General features: G+C 38.9%; 1 protein-coding gene across 8 annotated transcripts in view; it reads left to right on the top strand.

The window, feature by feature from the left end:
- The window catches only part of Trip12 (thyroid hormone receptor interactor 12), a 124,866-nt gene that overhangs the window by 22,811 nt on the left and 82,422 nt on the right, over nt 1–19,633 (top strand). For 5 of the 8 annotated variants that reach the window (XM_013027037.1, XM_013026887.1, XM_013026814.1 and 2 more), the window contains 2 exons: nt 9,029–9,154; nt 10,312–11,114. In XM_013027037.1, the coding sequence (XP_012882491.1) occupies nt 9,029–9,154; nt 10,312–11,114 (929 nt within the window). The remainder of the gene's footprint in view (nt 1–9,028; nt 9,155–10,311; nt 11,115–19,633) is intronic. The other 3 variants (XM_013027177.1, XM_013027111.1, XM_013026960.1) reach the window with 2 other exon arrangements.

Raw genomic sequence — 19,633 nt, 5'->3', positions numbered from 1 at the left:
GCTTTTTTCTTTTTGCTTATGTGGTGCTGAGGAATCGAACCCAGGGCCTCAAGCATACAAGGCAAGCACTCTACCACTGAGCCACCTTCCCAGCCCTCCTCACAATTTTTTTACTATAAAAAATAAGTCCATGCCTACCTATTAGACTTGAGCAAGATTCAGATTTTATCAAGTTAAGTCTGAAAATAGATTTGTAGGCTCTTAAGGTTATAAAAGTTTTTGATGATTGGTCAGATTAATACTTAATATTTTTTGAGGACCAATGCCCATTTCTTCAAATCCCATCTTAAAAAAACTTTACAGAGTTAAGGTTTGGCTAAAATGAATATTTCTTTGATTATTGAAAATCTTGCCACACCTTGCCCAATTAGTGTGTGTGTGTGTGTGTGTGTGTGTGTGTGTGTGTGCGTGCCTGTGTGCGCGCGCCAGTTCTAGGGCTTGAACTCAGCAGGGTCTAAGTACCATCTCTGATCTTTTGTTTAATGATAGTGCTCTTCTATTTGAGCTCTACACTTTCAGCTTCTTGGTGGTTAATTGCAGATAAGAATCTCAGACTTTCCTGCCTGGGCTATTGTGAATCATGATCCTCAGATCTTAGCCTCCTGAATAGCTAGGATTACTGGTGTGAGCCACTGGCACCCAACAATATTGTACATGTTTAGGGTTTTTGTTTGTTTTTTTTTTGCCTTTTTTATTTCTTGCTTTAATTAGATGTGAGATTGAGAATTTACACCTTAAACGTATTAGGAAGCTATAAGATGTTGTGAGCTCACCTACAGAATTTCAAATCCTTTACTGAGGATTTGCTTTTATTCAGGTAACCATCTATAGTAAGAATGCCTTTCTAGAAAGGTTCAGTGTGATTTTAAAAAGAATATATAAATGCTTCTCAAGTTAACTGAATCCTAAGCTTTCTGTTGCAAATAGAAGGCTGTTTTCTTGTGATGTGGAAAGCAAATTGGGAAGATTCCTTTTTAGAATATTTAAAGGAAAATGTCATAAATTTTCTGCTATAACATCTTAGTCCTTAAGGTAGTTTGATCTCCATATAATTAGGGACAGATAAAGAGTGGGTAGGGGGCTGGGAAGGTGGCTCAGTGGTAGGTAGAGTGCTTGCCTTGCATGCATGAGGCCCTGGGTTCAATTTCTCAGCACCCCATAAGCAGAAAAAGCCTGTAGTGGTGCTGTGGCTCAAGTGGTAGAGTGCTAGCCTTGAGCTGAAGAGCTGAGGGACAGTGCCCAGGCCCAGAGTTCAGGCCCCATGACTGACCAGGTGGGGAAAAAATGGGTAGGAAAATTGTAAGTAGATTCAGGCATTTTACTTTGACCACTGAGCCTCAAGCCTATGCTTATTTGCAGGTTTAGTTAGTCCAGTATTTCAACTCAGCTTTACATTTCCTTTCTAGGAATTATGTATGGTCAGCATCCTTTATATCTTATATACTTAAAATTGGAACAAGGCATTTAAGCTTTAGGTTATATATGTGTTTAATACAGATTTAAATATCAAGCATATTAGCAAAAGTTTGTTTTCTGGTTAAGTTTTACTCAGGCATTTATAAGAGTTCTTGTAGTTAAGAGTTACTAAGTATTACATTAATCACCACCAGTTACCTCAGTATTTTTTTTCTATCACCCAATACTTTGTCAGATATGGAGAATGATATTAAGTTGAGTGTAAGTTTCCAACATGGTTTTTTTAGGAGGGGGGGGGAAGGTTCGGTCGTGGGGCTTGAACTCTGGGGTCTGTGTGCTGTCCCTGAGCTCTTCAGCTCAAGGCTAGTGCTCTACCACTTGAGCCACAGTGCCACTTGGAGTTTTCTGGTGCTTTATTGGAGATAAAAGAGTCTCATGGGCTTTCCTGCCCCAGCTGCCTTTGAATTGTGATCCTCAGATCTCAGCCTCCTGAGCAGCTAGATATACAGGCGTGAGCCACCAGTGCCCCGACAATTTCCAACATTTTTAGGAATATCTTTTTTCATGGTTGTGATGCTGTTCAATCTTACTGCCTTTTCTTTCTACAATAACGAAAATGTTATAGTTTAGCTGTCCATGCTTAGTATACTCAAGATCATTAGTATACTTAGTATACTCAGACACATAAATTGTTGCTTTTTCCTTAATGTTTCTGGCACTGTTAATATTTCACTGTTAATTATTAAGGACAAAACCATAATCTTTCCACAAGGACAATAGAAATTATACTTATCTGGCTGTAGCCTGTCCTCTCATCCTTGTTTTCAATTGGCTCTCTATGTTTGGAGCAATTTATATCATTTTCCAGATGCCATACAAGTTCTAATGTTCCCTCTATATACTTCTCTGATCATATTTCAAATGCTCTTTTTTGTAGTTTTAAAAAGTTCTTCTTGGCCAGGTGTAGATTCAATGTGTCTGTAAAGTCTATATTCTGTTGGGAACTTCAGTAGACCTCCTGAAAGATCTTTTGTAGAATACCACATAGTTTTGTAAGACTTTGACCTCTTTTAGGAGAGACTATGTTACTATGTTTCTATACTTTGTCATAAATTGCATGTAGTCAGAAGTGAACTGAATATTTGATCCAGTGTATGTAATGTAATTTATAATATATATAATGAAGATGTTTACATTCTGCATATTCATTATAACCAAAGTCTGAGTATGATGTAAATGTTTTCATTACAGTGTCCCATTAGCATCTTAAGAGAAATCAGAAAAGGTATAAATCATTGTCTACATGTCTATATGTCAATGTCATATACTAGCATTTAAAAAATATAGATATTGATGACCAGATATCACTTAAGGAGGTAAAAGCCTGGCTTCAGTGGTGGGATTTGTCAGAGCTTCTGGGTATTTGCATCTATATTTGAGTTTACTGACTGTGACAACTACGATAGACTTAAATGCTGTAAGAATTGTTGTAGACTTTGAAAATATTGCATGAATGATAGAGAACTGAAAAAAATCAAACTCTTTTATTCACATGCATTTTTGGAAAATTTAATACAAACTGTCTAAAACATAAGCTAAGAAATTACAAGTACATTTTTCCATCTGTCACTGTTTCATGTCCACATGTTTTCATAAGATGGTGGCTCACATATTACTTCTAAACCTATTTTAAATACTTTGGTCAAGGGACAGTTTTGTCTTGTTTTCCTGAGAATTGAATCCATGGCTTTGCAGTTGGTAGGCAAGTGCTGTGTCACTTAACCACATACTGATTGTTCTATATATTGTCTGAAATCTGCTTTTAGTTCACACTTACAAAATCCTAATGACACCACTATTCCTAGGCATGTGTTCTTTGGGATAGTGCTGCTGTTGAGAAATTGTTTTATTCTAAATTATGGACTAGTATTATCATAAATTAAACATAGAGATGTGGCCAGAAAAATGAAACATTTTTTTCATTCTATTGTGAAAAGAGTAATGGTACATTTTATAGGAAGCAGTGAATTTCCAGAAGTTATTGAAAATGAGTTTTTCATGGTGATTACTGAAAATAAATGGCTTATTTAAATCATGTATTTTTCAATGTTTTAAAAGGTTAATTTTTAGAAGATAAAACTATAATTGCTTTTATAAAACAACAAAATACATGTTGTATATTGCTTGTACACTCAGACATTCCTGGAGATGAAATTAAGTCATTAGTCCAATCTATGTGTGCATGTGCATGTGGGCTTTACATAGGACAATCTCTGTGTGATCCAGACTGTCCTTGTACTTGAGATCTTTCTACCTCACTTTCCTGAGTGATGGAATCACATTGTATATGTACAATTAATTACACTTAGCACAGTGTTAAGCATTTTTAAGCCTATAACATAAGGAATTGAACAGCTACTTGTTATTAGTACTTATATAAATTTTTCTTGACATGAAAGAATGTATTCCTTTATACAATGTTTTAAGTCTTGGGGATTGTTTTTTTTTGTTGTTGTTTTTGAGGGGATTAGGGTTTGAGCTCCTGATTTTGGTAGGCTGGCATTCTGCCACTTGAGTCTGGCTTCAACTTTCTGTTTTGGTGGGGGAAGTCAAACACAGGGTTTTTCACATGCTAAGCAAGTGCTTTTATACTGATACCCATCTCTTCTAGAGATAACTTGATTTCAGTTTGGTAGCTATCTAAGAGTAAAGTCAAGATTACATCCATAAAAGTCAACAAGAGGTACTAGTTCTTGATAATACTGAAATCACATAACCCAGAGTTGGTGATAGCCTGCTTTATTGGAACCATATCCTTAGTAACTACAGAAATGATATATGTATTATGTAGAAGTAGTTTAAAATCCTGCAAATCTTACAGAAATGATTTAAACAAATCATTTAGTGCAAGTCATACCTAGTCAAGGGACTCAGAATATTTCTACTATCAAAAACAAGAATCTCAAAGCTGTTTGCTCCTGTTTCTGTTAAAAAAAATAAAAAAAAAACAGGGCTGGGAAGGTGGCTCAGTGGTAGAGTGCTTGCCTTGCATGCCTGAGGCCCTGGGTTCGATTCCTCAGCACTACATAAGCAAAAAGAAAAAAACCGGAAGTGGCGCTGTGGCTCAAGTGGTAGAACGCTAGCCTTGAGCTGAAGAGCTGAGGGACAGCGTCCAGGCCCAGAGTTCAGGCCCATGACCGGACCAAAAAAAAAAACATACCTGAGAATTGTATTGTTTAATTTCTTTGAAGCTTGTCTGAAAATGTCTTTAAATTTTTACAAGAAGTACAAAAATAAGTCTTAAAAAGATTGACTAGGGGCTGGGAAGGTGGCTCAGTGGTAGAGTGTTTGCCTTGCATGCATGAGGCCCTGGGTTCGATTCCTCAGCACCACATAAGCAGAAAAAAAAAGCTGGAAGTGGCACTGTGGCTCAAGTGGTAGAGCGCTAGCCTTGAGCTGAAGAGTTGAGGGACAGCGCCTAGGCCCAGAGTTCAGACCCCACGACCGGACACCAAAAAAAGATTGACTAGGGTCTGGGAAGGTGGCTTAGTGGTACAGTGCTTGCCTTGCATGCATGAGGCCCTGGGTTCGATTCCTCAGCAGTACCACATAAGCAGAAAAAAGCTGGAAGTGGCGCTGTGGCTCAAGTGGTAGAGCACTAGCCTTGAGCTGAAGAGCTGAAGGACAGGGCCCAGGCCCAGAGTTCAGGCCCATGACTGACAAAACAAAACAAAAAAGATTGACTAATAATTGCTGTATTAGTTGAGGTTTTAATCTTATTTATTATAATGCTTGGGGTCAGATCCAAGTTCTTGAGCATATTATGTAGGTGTTTCTTAGATTATTTTTAACCAAAGAGTACCCTAGCTGGAGATAAATTTTATATTAAAACATTTTTTTAGAACTTTCTATGTAAAACAAGTTTAGTCGTGTGTGTGAGAGAGAGAGAGAGAGAGAGAGAGAGAATGAGTGTGTGTGTGCCAGTGTGTCAGTATCTTTCCTGGCTGGACTTGAACTCAGGGCCTGAGCGCTGTCCCCGAGCTGGGTATGCGTGTGGGGGAGGGGGTTGTAGGGCTTGAACTCTGGGCCTGGGCACTGTTCCTGAGCTCTTTAGCTCAAGGCTAGTGCTCTACCACTTGAGCCACAGCGCCACTTACGGTTTTCTGGTGGTTAATTGGAGATGAGTCCCTACGGACTTTCCTGCCTTGCCTGTTGCCTGTCTTTGAACTGTGATCCTCAGATCTCCACCTCCTGAATTTGCTTCTGTTTTTTAAAATGATATTTAGTTTTATTTTTGATGGTGGTTGTTTTTAGGAACCTATGTTGTAGAAGCTTCTATTTTTCTGTCTTCATTTGTGCTACACTCTTTCTAGTGCTGAACAGTTAGGAATTTTACCGTGAGATTCACAAGTTTCTTTTAAAGTAGATACAAATTTTACTAATTCTCAGTAAGTGAGGGAGTTGTCAAAATAACCTACCTGGGGGCATCCTAGGTTCCTCCCTTAGTCTGAACACTGTGATACTAATTGGTTATTTTGTGCTGTAGGCCATTTTATTATTGTTGTTACAGTTATGTAGTTCTACAAAGAGATTGCAATTCCATGTCAGCTTGTGGGTAACGCTTCTTGACTGGTGGTATCCTTTCCATCCTTACCCTCAAGTTATGTAGTTCAACTTTTAAATAATTTACATTGAATATAATGACTGCATTTCACACCTTTCCTTCATTCCTGGGCTCCTCTTTGTTCTCTCCAAATATGTTTTTACTTCCTGGTATTCATTTTGATAAACAGTACATTAATTGTGCAGAGGAATTACACCTTTGGACTTTTCCTCTATCAGTATACCATTGTGTTTTCTATTTTATGGACGTTTGTTTGGCAGTATTCTGAGCATAAATAATTTGTAAATGGATATAATAAAATAGAACGGTATTTTGAGAGATCCCTATGTTGTCACTTCGTAGTACCATCTGGTTATCTATTCCTTGATATAAGTTGGAGTTGGAAAACTATAGCCCATGGGCTGAACCTGTTTTTGAATATAAAATGGCTGTGCACATATAGTCACATATTTGCTTTTGTGATGTAGTATTGCTTACATAGCTAAACATTGTGACCGACTTCTAAACAGGTAGCAGGATCTATACAAGAATAAATACAGTTTAAAACTATTCGTCAATCTCAATGATCTTATACTTTAAATAATTTTAGCTTGTGTCAATATGAGCATTGTTGGATTTAAGTCAGTTTTGTGAGCTCTTATTTTCTGAGATGGTTAAAATACTGTTAATTTTTTTGTGACCTGGTAGGAAAGCTTTTCTACTAAATTTCCCCCCCCTCCTATGGGCCAGTCCTAGGGCTAGAACTCTTGGGTTTAGATGCTATCCCCAAGCCTCTTTGTGCTTAAGGCTAGCACTCTACTATTTGAGCCACAGTATGACTTCCTAAGAGTCTCAAAGACTTTCCTGCCTATGCTGGTTTTGAGCAGGTCTCAGCCTCTTGAGTAGCTAGGATTATAGGCGTGAGCCACCACTGCCCCAGCCTGCTAAATTCTTTTACTTCATTGAAGGTGTTAGTAAGGTAATGATAAATGTATGAGTAGGTTTAAGTAAATATAAATTACTGTTCAGTTCCTAGATAATTGTAGTCATCGTTGTAGGACCATTAGACCGATCAATTTCTGATGATAATTTTTTTTTATAATTTATTAGGAATAGGAACATTATTTTAAAAAGACTTGCCCCCTAAACTTACTTTGACAGCACTAGGTTTTGAACTTAGGGCCCCTCACTTGCCAATGATTGCTCCCATTGAGTGGACCACCACTTTATGGGTAGAACTCTTATTTTAACTGTGGTACTCTACTACTTTATGCCTTCATCCTAGCCTTTTATTGATTAAACTGTGATCCTCCTTGTTTAGCCTTCAGAATAGTCATATGAGCTACACTACCCCCCCCCCAGCTGAGTAGTTGTTTTAAATATTGTTGTTCACCTAGTTGTCTAACTTTGGGATAGATAACTCTTCAACATAATTTTTTAAAACTGAAAATAAGAACAGAAAAAGACATGAATGACATAATTTATACATACTTCTCAATGTGCTCTTAAATGAAAGCAATACTATAACTTAACAGAGGTTAGGCTTGATGCTGAGGCTCACCCAGTGGTTCACACCTGTTATCCCAGCTATCCAGGAGGATTAGGTATGAGAATTATTGTTCAAAGCTACCTCAAGGAACTTCTACAAAAACTTCCAATTAGCAAAAAAACAAGCAGGGGTGTGGCTCATGTGTTAAAGTTCCAGTCATGAGCAAAAAAGCTAAGCTAGAGCACAAGGTCTTAAATTCAAGTTCCAGTCACAAAGTATTTTTTTTTAATGATGCTGTATAAACCATGAGACCTCTTGTGGTGTATGCTAAGTGCATAAAATATTTCAACTGAATGATTCCCCTAGTTAAGAACTTTTTTAAAAGTAAATGTCTTTGGAATTAAGTTTAGTACTATATTCTCATATTCTGAAGATGAATTTCTGTTGTGAACTATCCTGTTTCCTTTTGTTATTATATCATAATACCAGCCTTTATATATATTAAAACATGCTTCTATGTATAGCATATAGCCATTGCTTGAGGCTAAAATTGTGTTTTCACAATTTCTTTGATTTTAGCCTCAAGGTATGAAGAAATTGTGTTTTCACAATTTCTTCATACCTTTCAAACTAGCATCCAGTAAATGGTGGCATAAAACTTTTATTTATTGTAAATATAATGTAGTGAATGAGGGGAATCTTTCAAATGTGTTTGGGACTTTTTGCAATAATTTTGTAAGTATGTTGGATTTGTTCTGTTAATTAGCATTTTTAATTCTAAGCGAATTAGCTATTTTTCATAAAGGTTTATTAGTACTTCTGATGTTCTGTGTAAAATCATTTTGATAATTGGTTCATCTGCCTTTTGCATTTTATGTATTGACCTGGATTTTAATGTACAAATTGGAAACTATTGTGATGTGAATCATGAATTACCTTTTCTATAAGCTTAATTGCAATTACAATCTCACTGCCTATTTAAAATACTGTAATTGTAAGTTTAAATGATAAATAAAAATTGCACAAATATGTGGAGTATTTGATGTTTTGATATATGTACACATTGTGTAATGTTTAAATCTGGTTAACACACCAGATTTCCTTATGGGAAACTCAAAATTGGTAGGATTTTAGAATATACAATAAACTATAATCTAGTTATCCCACTGTGCAGTAGCACACTGTCTATTTAAAAGTATCTATAGATTATTTTTTATAAAGATGTATGGTATTTTAATGTTTGGGAAATTCATTATTCCTTAAGTAAACATAATTTCATGCAATTAGGACAACTGTTAAGAAATCTTTACCATTGTCTATAGAGGGAATTGCTGTTTTTTAGAGCTGATATATTTTGTAGATTGTTTGATAGAATAATAATTTTATGAGTACTTAGAGGAAGAGTAGGCTAGTAATGACAAATTGAGAGCACTTTTTAAAATGTAAAATTATTTCATTTTCAGTATTTTATTTGCATCTCAGTGTCCTGATAGATTTCTGTTTTGATTTTCTGCTGACAGGTCACATTTAGGGCAGGCAAAACATAAGGGATATAGCCCTCCTGAGAGTAGAAAATCTAATTCTAAGGCACCCAAAGTGCAGTCTAATACTACTTCTGAACTGTCAAGGGGACACCTTTCTAAAAGGTAAATTTTCACATTGCTTATACATTTTCAAGGCAGACTTAGTTACATCCAATCATTGCTTAATATTAAAGCTTTCAAGGTTATCTTAGTGCTACATTTTCATTTTCCGAAGTGTACTTTTTATGATTAATACTTTTATCATTTTTTTCAGTGATAATCAGTGCAACATGTCCTAGACAATGTATGTTTACTTGAGGTTCTCTATACTTAAAAACTATTACAGGCATCTAAAAATGCTGTCCTTTAGTTTTTATTTTCAGAGCCATGGTTCAGAGCAATGGTTCTTAAGTTCCGATTGGTATGTGTTTTTAAAAAGGAATATTACTGTGAAGATTTCATAGTGTTTACAAGATAGATTCTAAGATGATCTTTTGGGAAGTGTATTTGTTAATGTTTATTTCCTAGCTTTGGCAAAGCAATTGTCTTTGTGAATAGAGCAGCAATATTCTAGGATTGTTGTTGTTGTTGTTGTTGGTTGGTTGGTTGGTTGTAGGGTTGGAACTTTGGCTTGAGCTCCATTGCTCAAGGCTAGCGCTCTATCACTTTGACCAGCTCCTCTATCACTTTGACCAGCTCCGCTTCCGGTTTTCTGGTGGTTAATTGGAGATAAGAATCAAAGACTCAGTGTCACGGACTTTCCTCCCCAGGTTGGCTTTGAACCACAGTCCTCAGATCTCAGCCTCCTAAGCAGGCTAGGATTACAGGTGTGAGCTACCAGCACCTGGCTCTATAGTTTCCACTGGTCTGAACCACTAATAATTCCTTGTAATTTTAATTATTAAAATTTATGATTATAAGTGTTAGTGTTAGTAATTTTGGGGCAACAGAGTACCCTTGGATTCCAATCAAATATTTACTGCTCAAAACACTTTTCCTTTGAAATTTAATCCATTTAGAATTTCTGTTTGGTTTCGTGGGTTTTTTTGTTTGTTTGTTTGTGTTTTGGGTGGTGGTCAGGTTTGAACCCAGCCTCATACTAGGCACTCTCTTGCCACATGAACCACACCCCAGTTTTTTAAATAATAGACTTACTGGAAATATGCCCCTCTCCTTCCCTTTTTTAAAGTACCTATTCCCAGGCATTTAAGAAATGAGTATTACGTGACATTAACTCAATGACAGGCTGCTGCTAACTCTTTTCTTATCTAACCTCTTAGAAGCTGCAGTTCATCATCTGCTGTCATAGTTCCACAACCAGAGGATCCAGACAGAGCCAATACTTCAGGAAGGCAAAAAACGGGGCAGGTGCCTAAGAAAGACAATTCTCGAGGAGTGAAACGCAGTGCTAGTCCAGACTACAACAGGACCAATTCTCCTAGCTCTGCGAAAAAACCCAAAGCACTTCAGCATATTGAGTCTCCCTCAGAAACAAATAAGCCACATAGTAAGTCAAAGAAGAGACATTTAGACCAGGAACAACAACTGAAATCTGCACAATCACCATCAACAAGCAAGGCTCACACCAGAAAGAGTGGGGCCGCTGGTAGTTCACGGAGTCAGAAAAGAAAGAGGACAGAGAGTTCTTGTCTAAAGAGTGGCTCTGGGTTCGAATCAACTGGTGCCGAAGAGAGATCTGCAAAACCTACCAAGCTGGCTTCAAAATCTGCCACCTCAGCCAAAGCTGGGTGTAGCACCATCACTGATTCTTCCTCTGCTGCCTCAACTTCCTCATCATCTTCTGCTGTAGCCTCAGCCTCTTCCACCATACCTCCAGGTGCCAGGGTGAAGCAAGGAAAAGACCAGAGCAAGGCCAGACGTTCCCGTTCAGCATCCAGTCCTAGTCCCAGAAGAAGTAGCAGGGAAAAGGAACAGAGTAAAACTGGTGGCTCTTCAAAATTTGATTGGGCTGCTCGTTTCAGCCCTAAAGTTAGCCTTCCTAAAACAAAACTGTCTCTTCCAGGGTCTTCTAAGTCAGAGACATCAAAACCTGGACCTTCTGGATTACAGGCCAAGTTAGCAAGTAAGTTTCTCAAATGACCTTTTTCTTGAAAGAAAATCTTTGTTGTTCAGATTGGTGCTTTCTAGTTTTGTTTTTTTATCTGAGCCAGTTAGAGATTCATTACTGTATCTGTGTGTAACAATAACAGAATAGACTCTGTATTTAGGTTTTGGTAGGGTTTTGTGGGGGTGGGGGTGGGGGGATGGTTATAGGGCATAAACTTGGGCTTGTGTGCTGTCCCTCTTTTGCTCAAGACTAGGGAACTATCACTTTGAGCCACAGCTCTACTTCCCATTTTTGAGTAATTAATTGGAGATAAGAGTCTTAAAGGGACTTTTCTGCTGAGCCTGGCTTCAAACTGAGATCTTAGAACTTAGCCTCAGGGCCCAGCAAATATTTTCCTTTGTGGGGGTCAGTTATGGGGTTTGAATGCAGGGCCTAGCCCCAACTCTTTCACTCAGTGTTAGCACTCTATTTCTTTGACCCACAGCCCCACTCTGTATTTAGTTGTATGGAGAGACATAAGGGATTGTGTGTGCGCGTGCGTGCATGCGTGCGTGTGTGCGTGTTGTGTGTGTGTGTGTGTGTGTGTTGGTCCTAGGGCTTGAACTCAAGGGATTGTGTGTGTGTGTGTTGCGCTGGTCCTAGGGTTTGAACTCAGGTCATGGACTGTTCCAAGCTTTTGTTCTCAAGGCTAGTACTCTACCCACTACTACTTCGAGCCACAGTGTCATTTTTGGCTTTTAGTAGTGAGCTGGGGTTAAGAGTCTCAAGGGCTTTCCTGCCTGATCACAGATCAGATCACAGCTTCAAGAATAGGATTAGCACTGACACTCAGCTTTTTTTTTTAATTGAAAAAAATCCAAAAAGAAATAAAATATTTTGAAAAAGCATTTAGCTTTTAAAAAATTAATAAGCATTTACTATTTAATCATGAAAGTTTTTTGTTTGCCAACCCCTTCTCTTCCCTTCCCATGAATGGTTTAAAGCTGGCCTCAAATTATTGATTTTCATGCTTCAGCCTCCTCAGTGGTGAGATTACAGACTTGTACCACCATGCCTGGCTCAATAAATTTTTGATCATAATTATCCCTTTTGAGTCCTCTTACAAGATAATAGTTTTACAGATGTACATTTTGATGAGAATAGAACATTTTCTTGTTAATGGAAAATTTTACATAGTGTCTACTAGTATTCTAATTTAGTTAATAATGAATCAGCCTAACTTAATAATGAATCAAAATGGCTAGCTCTGTTTAGCATACTTAGTAGTATAATTACTTTTGTTGGTTAAGTATTATTAAGCCCTAACAGAAATATTGAAAAGTAATATTAAATATCTGTGGGGGGCTGGGAAGGTGGCTCAGTGGTAGAGCACTTGCCTTGCAGGACTGAGGCCCTTGGTTCGATTCCCCAGCACCACATAAGCAAAAAGAAAAAAGCCGGAAGTGGTGCTATGGCTCAAGTGGTAGAGTGCTAGCCTTGAACTGAAGAGCTGAGAGATAGCGCCCAGGCCCAGAGTTCAAGCCCCATGGCCGACCAAAAAAAAAAAAATATCTGTGGGGTTTGTGTGAGCTTGGGTTTTCTGGTGGTCCTAGGGTTTGAACTCAGGACCTGGTACTTGCTGGATAGTAGTAGCTCAATCACTGAGCAATAGGCACTTTCCTATATTATATTAAATGTGTATCATAAGGTGATTGTGAATGTATACATCTTTTAGCTTGTAGAACTTTGTTCTATTTGGTACATTAAACAAGAACTACTCCTCTAAAGTCTTAAGTCTGAGAGTATATATAGGTGATGAATTTTCTTTCTTTTTTTTGGGGGGGAGGGTTCGGTCGTGGGGCCTGCACTCTGGGCCTGGGCACTGTCCCTCAGCTCTTCAGCTCAAGGCTAGCGTTCTACCACTTGAGCCACAGCGCCACTTCCGGCTTTTTTCTTTTTGCTTATGTGGTGCTGAGGAATCGAACCCAGGGCCTCAGGCATGTAAGGCAAGTGCTCTACCACTGAGCCACCTTCCCAGTCCCAGGTAATGAATTTTCTTGATTCGTATATTGACATGAAAAGGAAATGGACCAGGTTAAAAAAGGACTATAAGCTATATGTTAGTGGCTCAGGCCTGTAATCTTTATCTGCTGAGGATGAGATCCACAGGATCATAGTTTGAAGCTAACTAGGGAGAAAAGTCAGACCCCATCTCCAAAATAGTAAAAAGCAGGTCTGGAGGTATGGTTTAAGTTCTAGAGTGCTAGCTGAGCCAAGGGGAAGACTCCTGAGTTTAACAGGTTCTGTGGGGGTAGAGGAAGAAGCAGACCCTGTTGTCTTTTTATCCTGCCAAGGTTTCTTGACAATTGGAACTGCTTGTACCAGCTCTTGCACCTTCTCCTCCTCCCCACCTTTTTTCTTTTCTTTTTTTTTTTTTTGGCAAGTCCTGGGGCTTAAACTCAGGACCTGGGTCCTGTTCCTGAGCTTTTTGCTCAAGGCTAGCACTCTACCACTTGAGTCACAATGCTACTTCCAGCCTTTTCTATTTATATGGTACTGAGGAATTCAACCCAGGTAGAGTGTTTACCACCTAGTCCCTTCCTGTTTGTTTTTTTTTTGTTGTTGTTGTTGTTGTTGGTCTTGGTGCTTGAACTCTGGGCCTGGGTGCTGTCCTTGAGCTTTTTTGCTCAAGGCTAGCGCACTGTACCACTTGAGCCACAGTGCCACTTCCGGTTTTCTGGTGGTTTATTGGAGATGAGTCCCATAGACTTTCCTGCCCAGGCTGGCTTTTGAACCATGATCCTCAGATCTCAGCCTCCTGAGTAGCTAGGATTATAGGTGTGAGCCACCGGTATCCGGCTTCTTTTTTTTTTTTTTTGCCAGTCCTGGGGCTTGAACTCAGGGCCAGGGTACTGTTCCTGAGCTTCTTTTGCTCAAAGCTAGCACTCTACCACTTGAGCCACAGCCCCATTTCCAGCTTTTTTTGTGTATGTGGTACTGAGGAATCGAATGCAGGGCTTAATACATGCTAGGCAAGCACTCTGGCACAAAACCACATTCCTAGCCCTCCTTTTTTTTTTTTTTAAAGTGAAGTAAAAACATATGTATTTCCATGTGAGTGTGCCCACTTACTAGCTATGTAATCTGTTAGTGCATTGGAGTGAGTACATTAAATTCTTGGAATTCATTCCCTCACTAGAACAGCTTTCTGTCTGTTACCACAGCAGATAACAGATAAAGTATTTGATGTCATGACTTGACTATTCTCAGAGATCAGCTATTTACATAAACTGGCTTTTAAAAGTAAAATTCCTTTCCAATGGCTAATTGATGGGATTTCCTTGGTAGGGAGTGACTACCAGCGTTGTACCAATGTTACAGAACCATGAACAAAGCAGTCCATATAATTCTATTAAATGTGCTCTACATCTAGTCACAAAATGGATTGATTGGATATGTATTTCTTGAATGACCCACTTTCAAGATTCAGATATGCTAATCAATTGGCAATAAGATTCTTCAGGTAAAGATTGGTTAGTAGAAGAAGAGTGCTATAGTAAAGGAAATTATTCTCTGGTTTAATATTCAGGGAGATACAAGGTGTGTGTTAGTATACAGAAAGCTCTCGGGAGGTATACAGTAACTTTTGCTTAATCTAGTGCATTAATTTATTTGGCCAACTGTTAAAAGTAGTGTCCCATAGGCTAGTGGCCTGCTTTGGAAAGTGATATGACATGTTTAGTCAGGACACTTAAGCAGAAAGACCTTTTCTAGTTTGCTGCTTCAGCAGCTGTCCACAGCCAGTGAACAGGTTCCTCATGAGGAAGTAGTGTGGTAAGAGAGTGAGTGAAATAACTACTTTAATGATAGACTTCCTGTAGGATTGTTGTTACCAACTGCAAGTCATCAAAAAGATTCCAACAGAAGTCTTTGTGTCATTTCGTCTTGAAAGGAGAGTGTTACGTGATAATTTGTCTAATGTACATTAGGTAATTATTACAGACAGTACCAATGTGTTGTTTAACTTAGTAACAGACTTTTTTTCCCCTAATATATTTGGTATAAATTTAAAACTATGAATGTAACATTATGACTGGGAAGGTTTCTGGGCACTGTCTCTTGAGCTTTTTATTTTTAATATTTATTTATTTATTTTTGTTGGTCTGCGGGCCTTGGGTGCTGTCCCTGCACTGTTCAGCTCAAGGCAAGCGCTCTACAGCTTGAGCCACAGCGCCACTTCCGGTTTTCTAGTGGTTTATTGGAGATAAGAGTCTCACAGACTTTCCTGCCCGGGCTGGCTTTGAACTGAGGTCCTCAGATCTCAGCCTCTGGAGTAGCTAGGATTACAGGCTTGAGCCAATGGTGCTTGGCTTCTTGCACTTCATGCTAGCAATCTACTACCTGAGCCACAGCTCCACTTCGGCTTTTTCTTTTGTGGTTGTTACTTTATTGAAGCTGAGTATTAGGGACTTTTCTGTCTGGAATGGCTTCAAACTGTGATCTTCAGATCTCAGCCTCCTGAGTTGCTAGGTTTGTAGGCATGAGTCACCAACACCCAGCTTAAAGGTAATTTTTTTTTGGGGGGGGTCATCGGACTTGAACTCTGGGTGTGGGTGTTGTCCCTGAGCCATAGCACCACTTCAGTTTTCTGTTGGTTAATTGGAGATAATAATGTCATGGACTTTCCTTCCCCGGGTAGCTTTGAACCATGATCCTCAGATCTTAGCCTCCTGAGTAGCTAGGATTATAGGTGTGAGCCACTGGCTCCCTGCTGAAGGTAAACTTTTAAAAGAAATTGTAGTAGTTTTAGTGTTGAATACCGGATGATAACATATAGAAAAAATATTTTTTGATCAAAACCTGAGTAATTAGAATTATTTGTAGAACTATCTAAAGATATTGCATTTCTAGTTTGTGTCCATTTTAGCTCTAAATTTATTCTCATCATTTAAAGTGGACATCATGAGCATTAATGACACAGCAGTAGTAGTTACCATCTTATTTTCATCTTGAGTTTCACATGCCTGGTGATTTGCACATATGAGCTTCTGGCCATTATTTGAACTAGAAAAGAACCTGGCAGATGCTAAATCTGGGGAGGTGATTCCGTTTGGATTATGACTCTTTACACTGTAGTTTGCATCTTAGCATTGAGGGAGAGAGGAAATAAAAATAAATTGAGCAGATAAGAAGAATTTAGATTGCCAACTGTTTTCACTTACTTGCCTCTTGTAGGGTCATCCCTATTGGGTTTTTTTTTCCCCAAGCCTTATGAAGTGTTGGGCAGAAAACTTAAAAGGAAATGGCTTTTATATAATGAGGCATTTTAGTTTCAGTATGTATCCATTTTTAAAAACCACTGATAGTGAATATTCTTTATTTTCCAAACTTAAAAAATTGCACAAGTGGCGCTGTGGATCAAGTGGTAGAACACTCACCTTGAGCTGAAGAGCTCAAGGACAAAGCCCAGGCCCAGAATTCAAGCCCCACAGTCAACAAAACAAACTAAAAAATTGCACAAGTTGAGGCTTATGCTTGTAATCCTAGCTACTCAGGAAGCTAAGATCTAAGGATCACAGTTGGAAGCCAACCTGGTCTGGGAAGTCTGAGGAGATTCTTATCTCCAAGTAACCAAAGTCAGAAGTAAAGCTGTAGCTCAAATTGTAGTGTTCTAATCTTGAAAAAAAAAGTTCAGAGACAGTGTCCAGGCTCTTGAGTTCAAGCTCCAGGATCAGTACCCCCAAAAAAAGTTGTACAAAAAATAAATATCTTTGAAGCTTTAGAAAATTAATTGGAGTATACTGCAATTGTAATTGTGCAATTTGGGAGGCAGATTAGGAGGATTGTGGTTTGAGTCCAGACCAGGTATACAGATGAGATCCTTTCCCATCAATGGGTTGATACAGTGGCTTGTGCATGCCATCCTAGATTAGTGGGTGGCTGAAGATCCAGGGGAGGAGTGTGGTTCTGGGCCAAACTGAGTAGAAAAGTCTGATGAACTCCATCCCAGCGGAAGAAGCTAACTGTTGTGGTTGGTGCATGCCTGTTATCCCAGTTTTGCTGGGAAGCCTAAAATAGATGGATTGTAGTCTTAAGTGCACACCTGATTGGAAGCAAAGCCCTAGCTAAAAAACAACCAGTGCAAAAAAGGACTAGTGGCATAGCCTACATCTAGGAATGCCTGCCTAGCAATCAAAACCCTGAGTTTAAACCCCAGTACAGGGGAAAGAGGAAAGGAGTCAATTATAAATGACAGTGTTAGGTTTCGTGTAACTTAAGTCAAAATAAGAACCTACCCAAATCACATTTTATTGAATTTATATGTTAAAAAGTGAAAGTTTTATATTCTTGCCTGTATTCTTTCTTTCTGTATTCTTTCTTTTTCTTTCTTTATTTTTTTGGTTGGTCATGGGGGCCTGGGTGCTGTCCCTGAGTTCTTCAGCTCAAGGTGAGTGCTCTACCACTTGAGCCACAGGGCCACTTACGGTTTTCTCATGGTTTACTGGAGATGAGTTTCAGGGACTTTCTGCTCAGGCTGGCTTTGAACCGCTGTCCATAGAGCTCAGCCTCCTTAGTATCTAGGATTACAGCTCTGATTCTACAATGTTAGTTACTTAAAACAGGAAGAAAAATATAGAAAATACTAAAAATGTACCAAGAAAAATACAATGATTTTTTTTCTGTAATATTGTGGGTTGAATTCAGGGCCTTGTCCATGTCACAATTTTATGACACTTTATTTATCCCAAAGACTTCCTCTTTTCTTGATCTCTCTTTCCCAATTTTCTACTTGCCCAACTGGTACCCTACCATTTGAGGTATACTTTCAGCCTGTTTTTTTTTTTTTTTGTTCGTTTGTTGGTTGGTTGGTTGGTTATTTTGGAGATGGAATTTTCCTACCTGACTTGGCCTCAAAAATGATGATTCTCTAGAGTAGATAGAATTAAACACATTGTTAGCCACCCCATTACCTGACTTTTTTTTGTTTTTGTTTTAATCCTGTATTTGACTTCTGGATGCATTTATTTCTTTTTGTTGTTGTTGTTTTTTTGGGGGGGTCTGGTCCTGGGGCCTGAACTCTGGGCCTGAGCGCTGTCCTTCAGCTCAAGGCTAGCGCTCTACCACTTGAGCTACAGCGCCACTTCTGGCTTTTTTCATTTTGCTTATGTGGTGCTGGGGAATCGAACTCAGGGTCTCAGCCGACTGTGAGAGACTTTTTTTTTTGTCGGTCGCGGGGCTTGAACTCTGGGCCTGAGCACTGTCCCTCAGCTCTTCAGTTCAAGGCTAGGGCTCTACCACTTGAGCCACAGCGCCACTTCCAGATGCATTTATTTCTTAACTATATTGGTTTCTTTGCTTACATAGTCCTTTTCTCACATGATTTGGGACAAATGTGGAGGAGTATTGAGTTTTAAATAAGCAACTTTTCTAAGGTGAGACTGAAAGTATAATTTCTGTGCTTAGTGATCTGATTGTTTTGTTTTGTTCTGACACTTCATCTGTCACTTTAGGTCAAACTCCTGCCTCAAAGTAAAGGCTTATCAAAATTCTGAGGGGGCTGGGAAGATGTCTCAGTGGTAGAGTGCTTGCCTTGCATGCCTGAGGCCCTGGGTTCTATTCCTCAGCACCACATAAGCAAAAAGAAAAAAAAAAGCCTGAAGTGGTGCTGTGGCTCAAGTGGTAGAGCGCTAGCCTTGAGCTGAAGAGCTAAGGGACAGTGCCCAGGCCCAGAGTTCAGGCCCCACAACCGGACCCAAAAAAAAATATAGATAGATAGATAACACATTCTATATTTTTGTTCATTGGTGGTGTTCTTTTGAAATATTAAAGTTAGAAATTTCCCACAAAAATAGGAGTTTACATTCTTACCAGCCATGTAAAAATGTCCATTTGTTTGCATCTCATTAATAACTCTGTTCCTGTTTTTATTACTGTACTGCTTGAACATTTTTATTGGAGATTTAGCTCCTTTTTAGTTTCTTTCTTTCTCTTTCTCTTTCTTTCTCTTTCTCTCTTTCTTTTTTTCTTTCTTTCTTTCTCTCTCTCTCTCTCTTTCTTTCTTCTTTCTTTGCTAGTCTTGGGGCTTGAAACTCAAGGCCTGGGCATCCTTGAGCCTCTTTGTTCTCAAAGCTAGCACTCTTCCACTTGAGCCACATTGCCTCTTCTGGCTTTTTCTGAGTAGTTTATTGGAGATAAAGAGTCTCATAGACTTTCCTGCCTGGGCTAGCTTCAAACTGCAGTCCTCAGATCTCAGCCTCCTGAGTAGCTAGGATTATAGGTGTGAAGCACCAGCACCTGGCTGGTTTCTCTGTTATTATAAAAATACTTATATCAGTATCTCTGTACATTTTCAGTACGCCATTTCTTGTTACTATTTAGAGGTAAGAGTCCAATTTGTCTGACCAGGCTGTGTTCAGATCACCATCTTCAGATCTCAGCCTCCTTAGCACCTACAATTATAGACACAAACCCCTGGTTTGTGCATCCCATTCTTGAGGTAAACTTTCCAAAAACATGAAACAGTTTTAGAAGATCAGATTCTTCTCCCCTCCCCT

Source organism: Dipodomys ordii, unplaced genomic scaffold, assembly GCF_000151885.1.
Source record: "Dipodomys ordii isolate 6190 unplaced genomic scaffold, Dord_2.0 Scaffold1, whole genome shotgun sequence".
Classification (NCBI taxonomy): Eukaryota; Metazoa; Chordata; class Mammalia; order Rodentia; family Heteromyidae; genus Dipodomys; species Dipodomys ordii.
The sequence above is the reverse complement of the archived record's forward strand: the minus strand, read 5'-3'. Positions and strand labels throughout refer to the sequence as shown.